We start from the raw sequence: 18,885 nt of genomic DNA on the forward strand, positions 1-18,885 counted from the left end.
CATTTTTATAAAAAGATAGTTGATACAACTCAGAACTTCATTAATTGATTATACTCCGAAGCTACAACGAATTAACTTTAGAGAACCAAAACATTTTAATTAAAATTTATTTACCAAATTTCTTAGTACTATAATTCTTATAGTATTTTAATTTTTTTTGGTGGTTTTAGGGATTGAACCCAGGGCCTTGTGCATGCAAGGCAAGAACTCTACCAACTAAGCTATATCCCCAGCCATTTAATAGTATTTTATATATTTTTATGTTAAATGGTCAGATGGTGAATATTTTAGGTTGTGTGGACCACAAATGGTTACTGTTGCACATTCCCCCCCCCCCGCCCCAAACAATGCTTTAAAAATGTAAAGACCATTCTTTGCTCATGGGTTGGGTTTGACCAGGTATGTATAGTTTACTGACTTCTGGTCTAAATAATTTTCTATTTATAGAGGAAAAATCTGAAACCTCGATGACATGGTAACTCCTCTAAGTCAGTAGAAGTTTAGTAAACCATAATTCAATGTAGTTTACACAAGGGGAAAATATCTTACATTCCTTTACCCTAAAGAAAGTGTATACAATATCTTTAAATTCAGAAGAAATTATATAAAATCAATTTACTAAAATAAAAGTTTGAATGTGGAAGCAATTATTAAGAGTTCGAAACATTGCTTAATGTGGGGTATACTTCATTTTATTTTTCCTAACCTTCAATCTTTTTAAAGGAATTACAAAATGTTTCACCACTTACTATAAAATGCAGAAAATATTAATTTGTAATTAGCACATAACAAATTTATTTCCTGAAAAATTTAGATAAAAATATCACTAATGCCTACCTGCTGACCACAGAATTCATAAGAGTTCAAAATATTTTTTAAAATGACATCAGACTGTTCAATTGCAGAGCTGAGATTTATATAATAACCAAATCAAAATAACCACTATGAAGAGAAAACCATAGTCATTAGATGTTAATGTCAAATATATTCTAATCTAAAATATGATTTGCTTACAAATAAAAATATTTCAGTAGTGTTTGCTGAACATTCGGGTTGAGAATCAACTTGTCTTCTAGGAATGTCTTACCTCTGGCCCAGCAAGAATAGACAAATCAAATTCTGTAATTTCATGATAAAATCCCAATTTACCCATCTATCTGCCTGATAGCTAAAATACTCTTAAGTGTCTATTATTAGGTTTTGAAGAAACTGGAGGCAGAGAGATATTTCTACAGCACAGAGGGATCTACTATTTGCTGGCAATTATTGGATTGAGGGGAATATATCAGTTTCATCTGGGGAGCTTTTTCCCCAAGTGCAGAAGGAAAGCTCAAGCAGATATAAATGTCAAAAAGCTTTCTCAATGTGGGAATACATTCTTGTTTTCTATTATCTAAATATTTCTCAATAACGTGGTGTCATCTGAGCTGCATGAGAATGAAATGAGGTGACTTTTTAAAATACAAAGATTCTAAACTCTATGTCAGATGCATATTTAGAATCCTATAATCATGGGGCAAAAGCAATGGTGCCTAACATCTCAAGTGTTTTAGGCAAACTAAATTTGAGAATGACTAAGCATGTAGAAGATAAAACTAGAGAAAGAAGCTCATGCAGGAATTTAAAAGCTATAATACAGAGGAAAGATATTAGGGCTGAGAAAGCCGCTGGTAGAGTTTGAAATTTCTGATTGGTGTGAGCTAAAACATAAAGGGTATAAGAATGGCTGCCAAAAGTCAATGAAGAAGCTACTACAGCGGCTTAAGTTACTGAGAGGTAACGGTAGACTGAATTAGGAGAGTAGGAATGGTGGCTTATCCCAATAGATAAGAAATAGATAACCTGAATTGTCCTATACCTGTTAGAGAATTTGAATTTGTAATTAAAAAAATTCAAAGATTCTACCAAACACTTAAGAAATAATACTCCTGTATCTATATAAATTATTCCAAATATTAAGAATCCTTGCCAACCTATTGTAAGAAAGGCTAACATAAATCTAATACCAACATAAAGCAAAAAATGTATAAAAAAGGGCTGGGGTTGTGGCTCAGTGGTAGAGCACTTGCCTAGCATGTGTGAGCACTGGTTTCAATTCTTAGCATCACATATAAATAAATAAATAAAAGTCCACTGACAACTAAAAAAAAATGTATAACAAAACTACAAACCGATATCCTTCATGAATATAGACGCAAAAATTCTTAAAATTTGAACAAATAAAAACTGACAATATTGAAATGGGATAATACCTCATGGCCAAGTAGGCTGAAGTGGGGCCATGAATGCAAGACTAGTTTAACATTAAAAAAAAATCCATAAATTTATTTAGCCATACCAACAGACTAACAAAAGAAAAGCCATGTGATCATCTCAATAGTAGCAAAACAACAACAAAATCCAAAAAACCCAAACCATTTAACAAAATTCAACATCCATTCCTGATTAAATGGGGAAAAAAGACCAGTGGGCTGATTCAGAATTTGAAAAGATGACTGGGCTGCCTGGAAAAATCATCAAAGGAAAGCCAGCATTGGCTGGTAGAAGTGGTTCCTGGCATCAAAGCAGAATCAGATAAAAGCAATACCCATTATTTTCATGTGGTCACTGCTGGCCTCTAGGATTCCAACTTTGAGGAGAGGATTTTAATTGTTCCTTCCAGAAGAATACCCAAAGGCAGCACCTAAAGTACATTTCATGACCAAACTTTATTTTCTTAATGTAGACAGGTCAGGAAGAATATGTTATGTATTCTGAAAGATAAGTGGTCCACAGCACCAGCTTCCCATAATTCTGCTATTGACTCTTGCTTTGTTAAGTGTTCTTAATTCAGAGGATCTATTAGAAAATGATGAAGCACAGCAGTGAGAGACCAACAAAGTTCAAGTCACAGAAATACTTGAAACATAGACTAGGCTGTCTGCCACAAGTAGTGTTTAAATCAATCTGATTATCAAATGCACATCATCAAATGTGCATCACTTCTGTTCTATAAAGTTGTCTTCATTTTTTGTTTGCATTTAATGGACACAACAGTCTTAGAAACATTACAGAATAAAACTTAGGACATCTTCAGTCCTTTGGTGATTAAATGCACATTATCAAATCTATATCTTTTCTCAATTCACCATGGTAAAGCAGAAGCAGATGCTAGAACATGGATTGCTGGGAAAAGTTTAAAAGTAGTGAAACTGCTTTTATTCATTTCCTAGTCATGGGGGACATAGTATGTGAAGATAAAGTATAAAGCACAGTGTAGTAAACATAAAGCATGGTAAACAAAGATAGTTTATCAGGGTGAGCTGCAGAGTGTTTACTTTAAAATCCTATAGATGAACAAGAATGATTGTTTGAATCGACACTAAACAAATAGCACAACCCTCCCTAAGAAGATTGTCACTTTGCTATCAAGTATAGATCTCCCTTCAACAAAAAGCTTTTGACAATATAGTATGACTTGTCTGGAATCTTCTGTAAATCTTATGTTTTAGTAAAATATTTTTTTTTGTTATTAAAAAACTCTCAGCAAGCTAATAATATAAAGAAACTTCTCCAAGCTTATGAGGGCAACTACAACAAACCTACAGGTAACCTCATGATAAAACCAAAAAAAAAAAAAAAAAAAAAAGAAAAAGAAAAAAAACCTAAACGTACAACTATGATATCTTTCTCCCTCCAGAACATTTTTAGTATCAAAAATAAATCTCATTAAGCATTCAGCTCCCATCCCCTCTTGTCTAAGAACTTGGCAAGCACCAATTCTTTCTGTCTTTATAGATTTATCTATTCTGGATATTTTATATAGATAGAATAAAAAAATTAAATGCTAGCTGGGTGTGGCGACAAACACTTGTAATCCCAGCAGCTCAGGAAGCTGAGGCAGGAGAATCGCAAGTTCAAAGCTAGCCTCAGTAACTTATCAAGGCCCCAAGCTACTCAGAGAGACCCTGTCTCTAAATAAAATATTAAAAAGGGCTGGGTATGTGGCTCAGTGGTTAAGCATCCTTGGGTTCAATCCCTGGTACAAAAAAAAAAAAAAAAAAAGAAGAGAAAGAAAAGAAAAACTAAATGCTTTCTTCTAATATATAAAAAACAAGAATCTATTCTCAATATTTTTATTCAGTCTGGGACTGGAAGTAGTAGTCAGTGTGATAAAGAAAAAGTAAGCAAATAAGTAAGCAAGCTAGCTAGCTTGGTTTGCAGAAGGATATATCTGAAGGACAACAATACACATAAAGATTATAAAGCTATAGTAATAAGTAACTGTGCAGCTAGCATAAAGATGGAAAACAGATTGATAGACCAAAGAAGAGTCCAGAAATAGACCTACACATCTGTGTCAATGATTTTTGAAAAGGAAATTCAATGGATGAAAGGATAATGTCTTCAACAAAAGACATTGTAAAGAGAATAAAAAGACTATAAAATAAAACCATGATGAACTATCATTAAACTAGAATGGCTAAAGTTAACTATACAAACTATAAATAATATAAAGTAACTGGGCTGGGGTTATGGCTCAGGGAGCACGCCTAGCATATGCGAGGCCCTGGGTTCAACCCTCGGCACCACATATAAATAAATAAAACAAAGGTATTAAAAAAAAAAAAGAAAGAAGTCTTTTCTTTTTATTTTGTGTGTGTGTGTGTGTGAGAGAGAGAGAGAGAGAGAGAGAGAGAGAGAGAGAGAGAGAGAGAGAGAGAGAGAGAGAAAATATGAATCTTTTTTGTAGATGGACACAACACAATGCTTTTATTTTTATGTGGTGCTGAGAATCGAACCCAGGTCCAGCCGATGCTAGGCGAGCGCTCTACCACTGAGCCATAATTCCAGCCCCCAAAGAAGGCTTTTCAATAAAAAAAAAAAAAGAAGAAGAAGAAGAATATGAAGTAACTGAGATTTCAACCACTGATGAGAAAAGTATAAATGATACAATCACCTTGGAAAACACTTGGGCAGTTTCCTAAAAAGGTTAAGCATAAACCTACCATATGATCCAGTCATTCTACTTATAGGCATTTATTTACACAACAGAAATAAAAGCATATGTCCATAAAAGAGCCATATGCATGAATTTTCAAAGCAGGCTTTATTGAAAGAGCCCCCAAATGGAATAAGCTCAACTGTTAAATGATATGTAAACAGATAAACTGGTAATGTCCATACAATATAATGCACACATAACAGAAATGAAAAAGAATGAACTACTGAGACAATGACATGGAGATATCTCAAAATAATTATGCTTAGTAAAGGGTAAAAACCAAAATGATATAATTCCATTTACATAAAATTCCAATGTATATTAGTTTATAATGTCAGGAATCAGATCTCTAGTTGTTTGGAGAGAAAAAGAACAGAGGGGAGAGGGAAGTAAAAGGGAGGGATTGAAGTCTGGAGGGTGGTGGATAAATGCATCACCTTCTGGTAATAGCTTCATAAACACACAATCCAAAATGAAAGTTTTACACTTGAAATATGTGGAGTTGTTTTAGATCAAACATACCTAATAAGTTATTTTAAAAAACGTACAGTAAAGTGCTTAAAAATTCTTGCAAAATAGTTATGATGTTAACCAAACAAAATGACTGCATTTTGATGTAACATGAGGATTTCAGAAATATAACACTATAATTATTAACATTTTATGAACAGGATCAAAAGAAAAACCTTTGGATAAAAATTCTTGATAATGTACAGGGAGTAGTTAGTAACAATTAGCAAAGAAAATTGTTAACTAATTAAAAATTTGATTTATATTCTCTGAAAATTTCCAAAAAACATTAGAAAAATTTAAAGTATGAGTTATATACATTTATTTTGCTAAAGTTTTAGTTACGATATACACTTGTGTCAACTAAGTCTTTGTTATTAATTGCATAAAATTATTTCTTCTATTTTAAAAGATTCCTTTGAAAAAGAATAAAAGGGGGCTGGGACTGTTGCTCAGTGGTAGAGCACTTCCCTAGCATGTGTAAGGCACTGGGTTTGATCCTCAGCACCACATAGAAATAAATAAATAAAGGTATTGTGTGCATCTACAACTAAAAAAAAAAATAAATAAAGGTAGAATTAGTAGTCTTTAAAAAATCTTTTGAAAAATTCTTTCCCCTAAAAATCACTTTGGTAGGATTATCTTAAAATTAGTGACAATAAATAATATGAAAAATACATTACATATCAATATAATAATGTCATATTTGAACATGCAATCACAGAACCTCTGGGAAATTTTCATGATTGTACAAATTCTCATCTTTTCTGCTTTGGTTCTTAAGTACTATAAGTACTTACTATGCACAAAGCATTGTGCTATATGTTATTCCTATCTGTAGAATAAATGATTATATAATAATATTTGCTATACTTTTAGGAATTAATATCCTTGGAGAGAAATTTTAGTTAAAAAATGGTACAATCCTACTATGCTTTTACAACTGCTAGAGTAATTTACATTTATTAAGAACTTCTGTTGTATGTACTCAGAAAAATCTGTAGCCAAATAGGATACATTCAACTCCCTTTAAAATTGCATTCTCTTAATTAACAAAAGAAAAAGCATTTTTATCACTTGCTAAAAAGAGAGAATAATTTGAAAAAACAATACTTTCATTCCATTGGGAACAAAGTTCAGTTGGAAACTAAAATGCAAATATTTTGTTTTTCTAGCTAAGAATGCAATTTCTAATTTCAGTTGAATGATATTTGTACCTTATTGAAGTTTGGCTCCTCCATCATAGAATTTTTGATGGTTTCATTGTTGTCCTCTAATGACTTCATCAAGAAAGAATAATCACATGACAAAGTAAAGATGAGATGTAACATGCAAAATACTGGGGATATTTTTAAAAATTGTATTTTTAACCAATTTACTTAGAAAAGGACATGAATCTGCATTGTTATTCTTAAATTTCAAACACTTTAAAAAAGTATGTGTGAATGTGCATTGAAAGGGAACAGGAAAACTTAACAGCTCATAAATCATTAACATTCACTACAAATTTTATCCTACAGCATTAAAATTTTTGCTTGCTCTTCAAATGCTAACATTTGAGCAAAACTGATTCTAAAGTACTTTATATTTAAAAATCCTGAACTACTGGTTCCAGATTACTATAAATTAAAAAAACAAACTCTTTTTACAGATGCTAATATGTCTTATTTTCATAAAATATGATATCTTGGGAAAACCTTCTGATTAGGAAATTTTAGTTTTACTTTTCTAATTGTTGCCTACTGATTTAGCCAGAAAGAGTCAAGAAGTTGCTAAAGGTGCATATCATTATTAAAAGGAGGTATTAGCACATTAATAATAATAATAATAATAATAATAGTAATGAAAGGTTCAAGACTTTAGTTCTTTTCAGAAAATGAAAGAAAACAGAAAAAAGGAATGGAACAAAGATAGCAGCTGTCAAGTTCCAAATTTTTGTAGGGAATATTTGCAGTCATCTGTACTTAATTTCCAAATAAGAACAAATAGGGAAGGGATTCTATTTTAAAATGCATGCACTAGTAAACTACATTATATAGGAAAAAGAAGAGATCTCAGGATACACCAGGGTTTTAAGGTCAGATGAAGAAATAAAAAAAACAGCAGCAGTCTCAAAATCTTTCCCATCATCTTGCAACCAAAATATAGGGCCTGTCATATATTTATCTCCTAAACAGTTGAATAGTCACAATAACTTTAATGTAATTACTATTTTATGAGACTAAGAGATGGAATGTAAATTTGTGAATAACAAAAATAGTCTATTCAACTTTCCAGAGAAGATTAAATAATTTTATACCATCCCTATAAAGTTAAGTTCCTATTTAACTCCATCCAACCTGTTTTACTATATAATTTTTTTCTTTTCACACTCCCTTTTATCAAAAGTCTCTTCAATCCTAGTTAGAATAAGTTATACTCCATGTTATATGTCAAAATATACTCTACTGTTCATGTATATCTAAAAAGAACAACAAAAATGTCTCTTCAAGATTATCACAATCAAGAATAACACAATAGGCAACAACAACAAATTTCTCATAACTACAGTGATTGAGCCAGTTAAATCTATTGTTCAAAAACATTGCAAAGTATAGGATGAAATAATCACTTTGCAGATAAAAACCCTAAAATTCAGAGAAAATATATAGCTTACTGATAGTTACAAAGCTGTCAGTTCAACACTTATGGTCATGCTTTTATTAAAATAATTGCAATAAAAGTAATTTTAAAATTTTCTTAAGGTAATAATGAAGCTCCAAAGAAAACTAGAAATAAGATAATAAAGAAATTTAAATATGTGCAACTGTATTTATTACCTGCTATTCTTATACATTCTGGCTTGGTTACACTACTCTGTACCCTTAATAATTCTAGTCCTGAATCAAAATTTACGTATTCATATTAAAAAGTGCACTAGAGAAAGTAGCAAGCAAACATGACTTTATACAGAACAATGTAGCAGTGCTTTTATATATCACATCAGAATGCTGTAACTTACATTATTTGAGAAAAAGATAAATTTAAAATAAAACATTATCTTTCCAATAAACCTATCTTTAATTAGTCTTATATTCTTCTCTAGTACATCCATTATTAATTTTATTTATCCAAACATTTTCTTGAACTGTTTTAGTGGTAAACTTACACACTAAACATCTTAGACATATTTCATATAAGTTTAAATTAACAAAATAAATATAACAAAATAAACTGTTTAACTAGACTTCATAAGAAAAGTCTTATAAGTCAGCAAGAATACTATATAATATTCTGTTTCCTGGCATGGTCAATTTGAATATATTTACAAAATCAGGCGAATAGTAAATAATAGCACGTACAGTTGCCTCCTGCAAATTAGTACTTAAATTGCGAGACGACAGAATATAAGTGATTTTCCTTTTATTTAAGGTTTGATGTCATCTTGCTTTTTGATTTCTTGTCTATTGTAAAGTCATAGTCTATTTCCTTATTTTTTTCCTTCCATTTTAAAAACTGTAAAAGCTTACTTTCAGACTAGTTCAGTGCTACTCAAAATGTGGTCTATAGACTCTTTTTTTTTTGGACACTGAAGGGGATTGAACCCAGGGTACTTTACCTGAGCTATATCCCCAGTCCTTTTTATTTATTTTTTATTTCAAAACAGGGTCTCACTTAGTTGCCTTGCTAAACTGCTGAGGCTGGCCTTGAACTTGTAATTCTCCTGCCTCAGCCTCCCAGGTAGCTGGGATTACAGGTGTGCACCACCATGCCTGGCAGTTTTGAACACTTTGCTACTGGTTTAGGGGAGATAAAGAATCGACTACATAACTATGTCTACTATTTAGTTCACCTGATATTTTTTAGTAGCGAAACTTTCTCAATGAAGGAAGCAAGATGTTCATTTACATTCAGATGCAAGTTCCCCCGTATTATCAGACTGGTACTTTTTAGTAGCACTGAACTAAATGACAAAAAAATAACCATTATGATGATAATATCAAAGTATAATCAACCAATTACAGTATAATTATAAGTTAATTTGAATTTGTAAAATTTTATTTAAGCATAATCTAAAGAATAAGAAAGAGTACATTAAAATGTTTTCAGTACAAAAACCAAGTTTCAATTAAACTTCTAACATAGCTGGAACTATCACATGAAAATCAAAGGAAATTTCTACCTTGTTTTGTAAATAAGTGATTATCATAACTCAAAATACAGAAAAACAAGAGATACAGAATCTTAAATAATACCTATGAGGAAAAAAAAGTCCTAAGTACATACAAATTAATTACTGTAAATTAAAGTGATTGATGAAAATAATTGCCTCTCTCATTTTGAATCACTTGACTAAGCATTAATTGCATATATTTATGATACAAAAATGTGTTTTAGAAAGACTATAAAATGTATCTCATTTTTAAGGTCTCAATGATAATATAAAAGATTTCTGTAATAAAATAGTAAAGAGGTTCTAACTTCTACAGACCTCATTTAGACATCGTTTCTTTGTGAATATATTTCTGATAAACGTTTCTTGAATTTCTTCTTGCTTCACCAAGTATTGCCAAAGCCTCTTCACAGATAATGCCAGATGATGTTTGGATCTACACAGAGATAGAAAATTTAATTATCCCCTTCAGACATTTCTAATTAATTTGACCACAATTCCTCGGTGCTATATGAATCCTTATTATAATAAATTAACTAGAACCACACCTATGATGTAGGGAAGCATCCATTCTTTTTCTGTTTCTGGTACTGGGGATTGAACCCAGGGTAACTTTGTCATTGAGCTACATCCCTAGTACTTTTTATTTTTTTTTTTATTTTTTTTATTTTTTTATTTTTAAAGAGAGAGTGAGAGAGGGGAGAGAGAGGGAGAGAGAATTTTTAATATTTATTTTTTAGTTTTAGGCGGACACAACATCTTTGTTGGTATGTGGTGCTGAGGATCGAACCCGGGCACGCATGCCAGGCGAGCGCGCTACCGCTTGAGCCACATCCCCAGCCCCTTTATTTTTATTTTGAGAGAAGGTCTCACCAAGTTTTTTCAGGCCTCACTAAATTGCTGCAGATGGCCTAGAACTTGCAATTCTCCTGCTTCAGCCTTCAAAGTTCAGGGGACTACAGGTGTGCATCATTGTAACAAGCCAACCAAGCATCAGACAGTAAATATTTCAGGGTTTGTGTGTCATATGGTTTTTATCAAAAGTACTCAACTCTGTCACTATAATGGGAAAGCAGCCAAACATTCAGACTGAGCAGCTCTAATTTGAAATGCTCCAAAATTCAAAATGCTCTGAGATCTGAAACTTTTTAGATGTTGACATTTTAAGTTTTGGATTTTGAGTTAGGGATGTTCAATGGTAAAGTCTATGCAAACATTCCAAAATACAAAAGACTCTAAAATCTGAAACACTTCTGGCCCCAAGCATCTTGGATAAGGGATACTCAACCTATAATATGCAAATGAAAATGGCATGGCTGTGATCCAATAACACTTTATTTTAAAAAGCAGGAGGAGGGCTAAATTTGGGCAGAGGATTGGGCACAGTTTGCTGACCCCCAATGTAGGGACACAAGAGATAACAAAAATAGGTATGCATACCAGACAAGAACTAGAAAAACATCGACTGAAAGTGCTGTCTATGGACACTTACCCACCCACAACTCTTTGTTACTGATCAGTAATAAGGTAAGAGCTTGTGCAAGAGCAAAAACCAACTACAACATTAAGCAAAAACCAACTACAAAAATATTTACTGAACTAAACACACTGTTTAGTTCAGTAAATATTTTTTTGTAGTAAGACTTTCTAGATAAAACAGGCAGTGAAATGATTTATCTTTTGGTTCTTTCTCATCTCATGGACAGTAAAACGGTTGATGAGTGGTTATTTTCAACAGTGTTGCTCTAAAGTAAGTATCAATACACTACAGCTCATAGGCCAAAACTAGCCTGCCCCATTAAAAAAAAAAAGTTTACTGGGCCATAGCCAAATCAAAACATTTATGTATGGTATATAGTTGCTTTCACTCTACAATGGCAGAGCTAAGTAATTGTGACTAGCACATCCCAAAACTCTAAAATATTTACTATCTGAACATTCACAAGAAAAGTTTGCTAACTTCTGAACTACTGTAGACATTACACAAAGACATTCATATGAGCCTAGAACTGAAAATTAGATAGATTATAATATTTCTTTCTCTAAATACTACCTGACAACATTCTGATTTAGGAAAATTCATACTTAAAAATAGTATCCATTGGGGCTGGGGATGTGGTTCAAGAGGTAGTGCGCTTGCCTGGTATGTGCAGGGCACTGGGTTCGATCCTCATACCACATAAAAATAAAATAAAGATGTTATGTCCACCAAAAATTAAAAAATAAATATTAAAAAATTCTCTCTCTTAAAAAAAAATATTATCCAAAGGAAAACCTACTTGAAAGGAGTGTTTGTAGGTTCCAGTAAAGCTTTGTGGCGCAGAATAGCAGGACCTGCAGACAAACTCTCTTCAGAGGTATGACTTGAGATATAATTTTGAGGTGGTCCACCATGGATTTCAAGTCTTTGAAGAAGAACTTGTTCCCAACATTGAAGAGTTTTCAGAACCGCATGACAAAGAGGTGAACTGACTGGAAGTTCTAAAAAGGGAAAATATAAGTGACTCATATTTATCTTCTGCAGTAAAATGCCATATTCAATTGTAGGAAAGACTCAGTTAAGCTATTAGCACATGTCAACATGTGAGATACAGACATAGAAATACAGGAGGTTGAAAAAAATGACGTCAGAAATCTGTACAAGCATTTCAACTTTACTGTCTCTGACTTTTTCACAAGAAAAATGTATCTGAAAATCAGGAAAATATGTGTGAGAGAAAATTATTTTAAACCTTTGTATCAGTTCTGTATGGCATATAAATTTAAGATTTGTTTAGAAAATGAAAATACAACAAATGCCAAATGTCTTCTTTGATATAAGGGGAGTAACTAAGGACAGAGTAGGGACGAAGAGCAGGAGAAGAAGATTAACATTAATAGGGATGAGAGGGGGGAGGGAAAGGGAGAGAGAAGGGAAATTGCATGGAAAGGGAAGGTGATCCTCAGGGTTACACAAAATTACATACAAGAGGAAGTGAGGGGTAAGGGAAGAACAATACAAGAGGAAGAAATGTTTTACAGTAGAGGGGGTTGAGAGAGAAGAGGGGAGGGGTGGGGAGGGGAGGGGGGATAGTGGAGGTTAGGATAGAGAGCAGAACTCATCAGACACTAGAATGGCAATATGTAAATCAATGGAAATGTAATTGATGTAACTGATGTGATTCAGCAATCTGTATACGGGGTAAAATGGGAGTTCATAACCCTTTTGAATCAAACTGTGAAATATGATATTTCAAGTTAGATGTAATGTTTTGAACGACCAACAATAAAAAAAAATGAAAATACACACAAAAGTATTAAATAATACTTACCAAGAAACTCAGCACCTTTTTCTAAACTTCCATATTCCTGAGTCCTGAGCCTATTTTAACTACTGCTGTTATTTACCTCTCCATATCTACATAACATGTTTATACTGTGTGCTCATGATTTTTAATTTTGTAAATGATCTACTCATTTGTTACTAAAAATAAACTTTTCCTCCCCTTATCATAACATCATAAAAATTTGGTTAAATCAATATTTTAATATTATGTATTACACATAAATAATATATAATACATATTTATCTTATATGTACTTGTCTATAATATATAAATATATGATCTCACATATATAAATGAAAAATACTTTTCACAGCTGAAACATTTGGTATACTATCATACCCCTTTCTCTCCTACACAACCATTTCTTCCTTTGTAGTTTACAAGCTTTGTGTTTGCTTAGTTTCTACATTGTTACCATTATTAAATCCCCCAACATTCAGAGAGCTATAATATAGTCTCATAATAGTTAATCATATCAGGTTCAGTGCTTCTGATTTCCTGGACATAGCCCTCCTCAAGCACCTAATTGCATGATAGGTACATTTATAGAGGGTTGGTTTTTCACAACAGAAAGTCTAACCTTTTCTCCACTATTTAAAAAAAGTATACAGAATAGTAAACCAAAGCAACGGCACCATTTGTTTATATTAAGATATTTATTACCTGCAAGATCATGACCTGCGAAGGGATAGAATGTTTTCAAATTGTTGAGAACCAATTGCACCATTGCCAATCGCATCAATGACCAACTAAAAACAAAGCAAAAATGGATACATTAAAGATTTGTGTAGGGATTTAGAAGGGCACAACATTTTGACCAGAAATCCACTATTAACAATTTATCCTGAAGGTGTACCCCAACAAAACCAAAATAATTTAATAGATGCAGTTACTCATGTCAGGATTATCTACAATAGCAGAGGAGTAATAATAATCAAATTGTACCGGCTAAATAATGACCATTTTGAAGTGTGAAATTTTAGGGTAACCATAAAAATCAAATAAATAAGGATCTCTAAGTATTAATAACGAGAGAACTTCTGGAAGTATGAATAATGCACAAGGAAGTTTCAGAACATTAGATATGGTGTGCTACATAATCTGTGTAAGAAAGCAGAGGAGATAAAATTATACAGATGCATTTGTTTATTTTTGCAAACAGAAGGGTGAATCAGAAACGTAAAAAAAGCGATCAAATGAAAACTGGCAAAAGTGGTTATCTGTAGAGGGTATAAGGAAGAAATTTAAAAATATGAGACTTTTCATTTGACTTTTTATCAAAGAAATGTTTATAGTAGCTATCCTAATGAGTACAAGATGGTGTCCTACCATGGGTTCAAGTGGAACACACTTATTTCTTAAAGTATTCACTTTTAAATATTTTTTTGGTGGTAAAATAACATATAATGTAACATTTATCATTTTAACCATATTGAAGTGTAGAGTTCAACAGCAGTAAGTACATTCATATAGTTGTTCAACCACAACCAGCATCCATTTTCAAAACTCTTTTCATTTTACAAAACTAAAACTTTATATTCATTTAACAATACCTGCTCATTGTCCAGGCCCTAACAACCTCCAACTGTCAGTCTCTAAGCGTTGACTCGTCTAAGAATAACATGTAAGCAGAATCATACACTATTTACTGTTTTATGACTGGTTTATTTCATTTAGCATAATGTCCTTAAGATTTATCCATGTTATAGCATTTGTTAAAATTTCCTTCCTTTATAAGGCTGAATAATTTTCCACTATATGTACAATATCAAATTTTGCTTATCCATTCATCTGTCAAGAAACATTTGGATTGTTTCTACCGGCTGGTGACTATGAGTAATACTACTATAAACATGGACATACAAAAACTAGCTTCAGTGCCTGCTTTCAATTCTTTTAAGCATACACTCAGAAATGGAATTGCTGAATCATATGGTAATTCTATTTTTTTAAAATTTTTGAGGAACTACTATTCCATTTTTGACAGTGGCTGCACTATTTTATATGCCTACCAGAAGGGAACAAAGGTTCTAATTACTCCCCATTTCTGCCAACATCATTATTTGGATATTTTTTATAGTAGCTATCCTAATGAATACAAGATGGTGTCCTACCATGCGTTTGATTTTCATGTGTTTTTTGGTCATTCTTGGGAGAAATGTTTATTCAAATCCTTTGGTCATTTTTTAAAAAATACAATTTTTTTTTTTTTTTTAGTTATAGGGGGACACAATATCTTAATTTTATTTGTTTATTTTATGTGGTGCTGAGGATCGAACCCAGCGCCTCACGCATGCTAGGCGAATGCTCTACCTCTGAGCCACAACACCAGCTCCTGGCCATTTTTTAATTGGGTTGGTTTTTGGTTTTGAGTTATACTCTGACTTCAGAGTCATGCAAATGTTTTTCATATTGAAAAAGTAAACTTAGCATAAAAAAATCGAATACACCAATAAATGTCAAAGTAATTTTTCATAAAGAAATATTTCACTCTCATTCTCTTCATCAGCATGGCTAAGGGTCTGTCAATTTTATTTATTTTTTCAAAGAATCAACTTTTTGTTCTGTCAATTTTTTCAATTGTTTCTTTTATTTCAATTTCATTGAAATAATCTCTGATTTTAATTATTTCCTGTATTCTGCTGCTTTTGGTATTGGTTTGCTCTTCTTTTTCTAGGGTTTTGAGATGCAGGGTAAGTCATTTATTTGTTGACTTTTTCTTCTTTTAAGGAATGAACTCCATGCAATGAACTTTCCTCTTAGTACTGCTTTCATAGTGTTCCAGAGATATTGATATGTTGTATCTGTGTTCTCTCTCATTCACCTCTAAAATTTTTTAAATCTCCTACTTGATGTCTTCTGTAACCTATTGTTCATTCAGGAGAATATTATTATTGTTCATTCAGGTCTCCAGGTGTTGGATTGGATTTTATTTCTTATTTTATCATTGATTTCTAATTTCATTCCATTATAATCTGATAGAATGAAGGGTATTATCTCTGTTTTATATTTGCTAAGAGTTGCTTTGTGGCATAGCATATGGTCTGTTTCAGAGGAGGATCCATGCGCTGATGAGAAGAAAGTATATTCTCTCATTGAAGAATGGAATATTCTATATATGTCAGTTAAATCTAAGTTATTGGTTGTATTATTGAGTTCTATAGTTCTTTGTTCAGCTTTTGTTTGGAAGATCTATCTAGTGATGAAAAAAGTGTGTTTAAGTCACCCACAATTACTGTTGTGGTCATTTGACTCTTGAACTTCAGAAGAGTTTGTTTGATGAACATAGCTGTTCCATTGTTTGAGGCATATATATTTATAATTGTTAAGTCTTGTTGGTGTATGGTTCCCTTAAGCAGTAATGTAGTGTATTTCTTTATCCTTTTTGATTAACTCTAGTTTGAAGTCTACTTTATTTGATATGAGGATGGAAACCCCTGCTTGCTTACACAGTCCATGTGAGTGGTATGATTTTTCCCAACACTTCACCTTCAGTCTGTGAATGTCTTTTCCTATGAGATGAGTTTCCTGAAGGCAGCATATTGTTGGGTCGTTTTTTTTTTTCATCCAATCTGCTAGTCTATGTCTTTTGATTGGTGAGTTTAGCCCATTAACATTCAGGGTTATTATTGAGATATGATTTGTATTCCCAGCCATTTTTGTTTATTTTTGGTATTTAACATGACTAGGTATCTCCTCTGATTAGATTTTCCTTTAGTATAATCCTTCCCTCTGCTGATTTTAATCATTGTTTTTCATTTCCTCTTCATGGAATAATTTTGCTGAGGATGTTCTGTAGTGCAGGCTTTCTAGTTGTAAATTCTTGAACTTTGGTTTATCATGGAAGGTTTTCATTCCATCATCAAATCTAAAGCTTAGCTTTCCTGGATATAAGATTCTTGGCTGGCATCAACTTTCTTTCAGAGCTTGGTACATGTTGTTTCATGATCTCCTGGCTTTGAAGGTCTGTGTTGAAAAATCTGCTGATACATGAATTGATCTCCCCCATAAGTGATTCTCAACAAAATTCTGGCAAATCGAATACACAAACATATCAAAAAGATCCTGCATCATGATCAAGTGCGATTCATCCCAGGGATGCAAGGTTGGTTCAACATATGGAAATCAATAAACGTAATTCATCACATCAATAGACTTAAAGATAAGAACCAATAGACACAGAAAAAGCATTTGACAAAATACAGCACCCCTTTATGTTCAAAACACTAGAAGAATTAGGGATAACAGGAACATATCTCAACATCATAAAGGTTAGCTATGTTAAGCCCCAGGCCAACATCATTCTAAATGGAGAAAAAATTGAAGGCATTCCCTCTAGAAACTGGAACAACACAGGGATGCTCTCTTTCACCACTTCTATTTAACATAGTTCTTGAAACACTGGCCAGAGCAATTAGACAGATTAAAGAAAGTAAAGGGATACACATAGGAAGAGAAGAACTCAAATTGGCACTATTTGCTGATGATATGATTTTATACCTAGAATACTCTCCAACAGAAACTCCTAGAACTAGTAAATGAATTTAGCAAAGTAGCAGGATATAAAATCGACACCAATAAATCAAAGGCATTTCTGTATATCAGTGACAAATCCTCAGAAAGGGAAATAAGGAAAACTACCCCATTTTCAATAGCCTCAAAAAAAACAAAACAAAACAAAACAAACAAACAAAAAAACCCTTGGGAATCGAATTAATGAAAGAGGTGAATGATCTATATAGTGAAAATTTCAGAACCCTAAAGAAAGAAATCAAAGAAGACCTTAGAAGATGGGAAGGTCTATCTTGTTGTTGGATAGGCAGAATTAATATTATCAAAATGGCCACATTTCCAAAAGCACAATACAGATTTAATGCAATTCTGATCAAAATTCCAATGGAATTCCTCATAGAAATAGAAAAAGCAATCATAAAATTCATCTGGAAAAATAAGAGACCCAGAATAGGTAAAGCAAACCTTAGCAGGAAGAGTGAAGCAGGTAACATTACTATACCAGACCTTAAACTATACTACAGAGCAATAATAACAAAACAGCATGGTACTGACATCAAAACAGACTGGTAGACCAATGGTATTGAACAGAGGACACAGAGACTAACTCACAAAACTACAATTATCTTATATTATACAAAGGTGCCAAGAACATGCATTGGAGAAAAGATAGCCTCTTCAAAAATGGTGCTGGGAAAACTGGAAATCCATATGCAACAAAATCAAATGAAACCCCTATCTCTCACCATGCACAAAACTCAACTCAAAATGGATCAAGGACTTAGCAGAGATCCTGCGTCTAATAGAAGAAAAAATAGGCCCTAATCTATATCATGTGGGATTAGGCCTTAACTTCCTTAATAATACTCTTGTGGCACAAGAATTAAAATCAAGAAATCAATAAATGAAATGGACTCAAACTAGGAAGTCTTCTCAGCAAAAGAAACAATCTGTGAGTTGAATTGAGAGCCTACATCTTGGGAGCAAATCTTTACCCCTTACCCATCAGATAGAGCACTAATGTCTAGGGTATATAAAGAACTCAAAAAGCTAAACACCGCAAATAACCAAATCAATAAATAGGCCAAGGACCTGAACAGACACTTCTCAGATGATGATATACTATCAATCAACAAATACATGAAAAAATGTTCATCACTAGCAATTACAGAAATGCAAATCAAAACAACTCTAAGATTTCATCTCACCCCACTCAGAATGGCAGCTTTTATGCATACAAACAACAATAAGTGTTGATGTGTTGACAAGGATGTGGGGAAAATGGTACACTCATTCACTGCTGGTGGGACTGCAAATTGTTGTAGTCAATATAGAAAGTAGTATGGAGCTTTCTTGGAAAATTGGGAATGCAACCACCATTTGACTCAGCTATCCCTCTC

General features: G+C 32.7%; 1 protein-coding gene across 2 annotated transcripts in view; it reads right to left on the bottom strand.

The window, feature by feature from the left end:
• The window catches only part of Dmxl1 (Dmx like 1), a 166,473-nt gene that overhangs the window by 32,975 nt on the left and 114,613 nt on the right, over nt 1–18,885 (bottom strand). The window contains exons 31-34 of one of the 2 annotated variants that reach the window (XM_077801235.1): nt 13,637–13,722; nt 11,927–12,128; nt 9,966–10,083; nt 6,712–6,774 (exon numbers count right to left, since the gene is read on the bottom strand). In XM_077801235.1, the coding sequence (XP_077657361.1) occupies nt 6,712–6,774; nt 9,966–10,083; nt 11,927–12,128; nt 13,637–13,722 (469 nt within the window). The remainder of the gene's footprint in view (nt 1–6,711; nt 6,775–9,965; nt 10,084–11,926; nt 12,129–13,636; nt 13,723–18,885) is intronic. The other variant, XM_077801239.1, reaches the window with a different exon arrangement.

Source organism: Urocitellus parryii, chromosome 1, assembly GCF_045843805.1.
Source record: "Urocitellus parryii isolate mUroPar1 chromosome 1, mUroPar1.hap1, whole genome shotgun sequence".
Taxonomy (NCBI): domain Eukaryota; kingdom Metazoa; phylum Chordata; class Mammalia; order Rodentia; family Sciuridae; genus Urocitellus; species Urocitellus parryii.